Genomic DNA, 3019 nt, shown 5'->3' with positions numbered 1-3019 from the left:
TAATAAGAAGGAAACATAACAAAAATTAAAAGAATAATTTTTACATTGTTTTTTTTACAAAAAATAAAGTTTGAAGAAATGAGAAAAATTGCTCATATATAATCATATATAAATGATTAAAAATATACATATACAATTATATATATGAACAATTTTTCTCATTCCTACAAATTTAATTTTTTATTTAAAAAAACAATGTAAAAATTATTCTTTTAATTATTTTTTATGTTTCTTTCTTATTATTATCAATTTTGTATTAAAGAATAATTTTACAAAGAAAAGAAACATATATGGACATATTTTGCATATAATTAAAATATAATTATATATTTATAAAAATATAAATATATATTATATGGAACTTTTTTCCCGGGTTTTTATAGACTTTATTTATACGATTCTTATTTGCATAAAAAAATCCACACGTAACAAATATTTTGCGAAAATCAAGGGACGAGTGTATGTTGATATTTTCAAAATGAGTCAGCAAATCATACATATGTGACTTACATAAAGAAGATTCTAATAAAAGTATTCTGAATCTTATTACTTTTTTCAGAGGAAATCTAGAGGAAGCTATAAGACTATTTGACAAGGCTTTAGTATTATGTCGTATATCCGAGGAACAGCTAACGCGCATATACTATTTGAGAGAGGATGCAAAATTACAACTTAAAATAAAAAATCAATCAAATATCATCAACATTATTGAGTTATTCTCACGATTCGTGATTGACTCATTATTCTCAAGTGAATAATATTCTCGTGCATGTAAAGTGCGATTTAAAGCACATCAAAAGTAAAAAACCATCGTGCTTGCTAAAGTGTAAAAATAAAATGTTACGTTAGTATTTCAATCTTTGATACGATATACAGGGTATCCACAAAAAAACGAAGTATGCAAATAAATTGCATTATTATCACTGTATTACTTTATATATTGAAAGTTAAGTTTTTAATAATATTTTCTTTTTAATTGCGTTGCTCTATAAGAAAAAATAGGCAAATAATTTGCATTATTACAATCGCATTACTTTATATATCGATAGACCTAAGTTTTTAATGATATTTTCTTTTTAATTGCGATAATCTAAAAAAAAGTAGTAATATAATAAAACAAGTTATTATAGATTATGTTGTCGGACCTTTAAAGTTTTAACAAATTAAAATTTGTGAACGTGTATTTAAGTTTGTTTTATTTTATAAAATTTTGTATTCGCAAATATTAAAATTTGGTGTGTAGGCGAAGATGGGGATCCTTCGTACGCTTTTCGAAGTTTTGCTTCCCAAACTGTGTTAAATGCTTTTACACTACTTAAGTTTGTATCAATAAATAGTATAGATATCCAGCTTCAATAAAAACATGCAATTAAAACAATAAATTAATATATAACTGAACGCAGATGATTTTTACAAAACTGGAAAATCGTACGAATCTGCCCCTCTGCAGGCGGGGTAGCTTCGTACATGTAATAAGGCGCCTATGTATGTATGAGATAGCTTCGGATATAAACATAAAACATTAAAATTATTATTCTAAATATTTATTGACAATTAAAATTTAAATAAAAACAGTCTTGTCAGTAGGTAATTAAACATTTTTTATAAACTTCTGCATAAAATAAACTTAATAAAATAAACTTCTTTAAATTAGTATTTAAATCAATGTTAAGATCAAACGTTTAACTAAAATAATTTTTTTAATTAAGTAACAAAATAATATATACATATACGAAAGATGCTCTCATTGTGTACAAATCTACCCCAAATTTAAAATAAAATACTTACGCTTTTTTTATTAGAATTCACTAACAATACGATAAAATTAATGATTAAAGTATAATTTTAAGATATTGTACTTACTAGAAAAATATTGTTCTATAACCTTAATCAAAAATATCTTAAACTTACTTGTCAAATACTTTAGAAAATTTACTCAGACAGCGCTAAAACACGTAATATCCTGTTCTGTCAGTTTACGTAGTCTGACTAATATAAAATTTTGCTGGCATGTGTCCGCGCAATAAGACTAACTAAATATATGTAGACGTGTTCTGAATCTGCACGATTCTTCCCGAATCACTGAATGTATGTATGTGTCCCGAGTACGAAGAATTTCCATCTCCCCCTACTATTTAAAGTAATATGATTTTAATATTATTTTAATTATATTTTATGATTTCAATTTTTGAACGATGAAGTATCAATATATTAATTATTTTTGCTTAGATTACTTTATAAATAGCCGATTATTGAATTTAAACAGAAATTATCTTTTTGTGCAATTCTTTTCAGTTAATTTATATAGAAAATGTATATAATAAAAATTTACACAAAAGCTATTTTATATATATAGTTATTCCTTATTCCATCTTGCATGCAGAGAAAATAAAATATTTCTTGAATATACTTTATTTAAAAATCTTAAAATTTATGTATAAAGCACACGCGTGCTGTGATTAATATAATTTATTAAATATTTGTTTTGTTATGAATAGAATTAATATTTTGTTTAACATTGTTGCGTCTGTGGCTCGTTTGCGTGTAGCCCGCTTTCCACACTCGCTTTAGCGCTTTTGCATTCCTAAACTTGCAAGAAGAAATTACAATATTAACGGGAAAAATCTTCGTTCCAGAGAATGTTTTGCGACTTTTTTTCGAAAATAATTGGAAATGTGGGCCTAACACTACGTACAAAAAATATTAAAAGTATAATTTGAAATTGTTTTTATTTTAATTTTATACATTTTTCGTATAAATTGGGATAAATTGGGAAAAATCTCAAAACTTAATTTTCCAATTTTTCTAAAAAACCTCAGATAAATTATTATTCTCGTATTGTATATACATAAATGTATTCATTTTTTACAGATAAATTATTTAATTCCGCACCTAATACACTGCTCAAAAAAATTATGGCATAGAAAAATTTTGAGCAAAAATTGGTCAACTTTGGTTAACGGTAACTCCGCGAAAAATCATCGTAAAATGATGAACTTTTTTTCAAATGAAAGCTTGA

At 24.9% G+C, this 3019-nt stretch overlaps 1 protein-coding gene across 1 annotated transcript in view; it reads left to right on the top strand.

Moving 5' to 3' along the window:
* The window catches only part of LOC105457749 (mitochondrial import receptor subunit TOM70-like), a 2770-nt gene extending 1587 nt beyond the window's left edge, over positions 1–1183 (top strand). The window contains exon 4 of the mRNA XM_011702586.1: positions 560–1183. Coding sequence (XP_011700888.1) covers positions 560–758 — 199 coding nt within the window. The 3' untranslated portion in view covers positions 759–1183. The remainder of the gene's footprint in view (positions 1–559) is intronic.
* The last annotated feature ends 1836 nt before the right edge of the window (positions 1184–3019 follow it).

Source organism: Wasmannia auropunctata, unplaced genomic scaffold (genome assembly GCF_000956235.1).
Source record: "Wasmannia auropunctata unplaced genomic scaffold, wasmannia.A_1.0 LD335059.1, whole genome shotgun sequence".
Lineage (NCBI taxonomy): Eukaryota > Metazoa > Arthropoda > Insecta > Hymenoptera > Formicidae > Wasmannia > Wasmannia auropunctata.
Note: the sequence above shows the minus strand (reverse complement) of the source record. Positions and strands in the feature narration are given on the sequence as shown.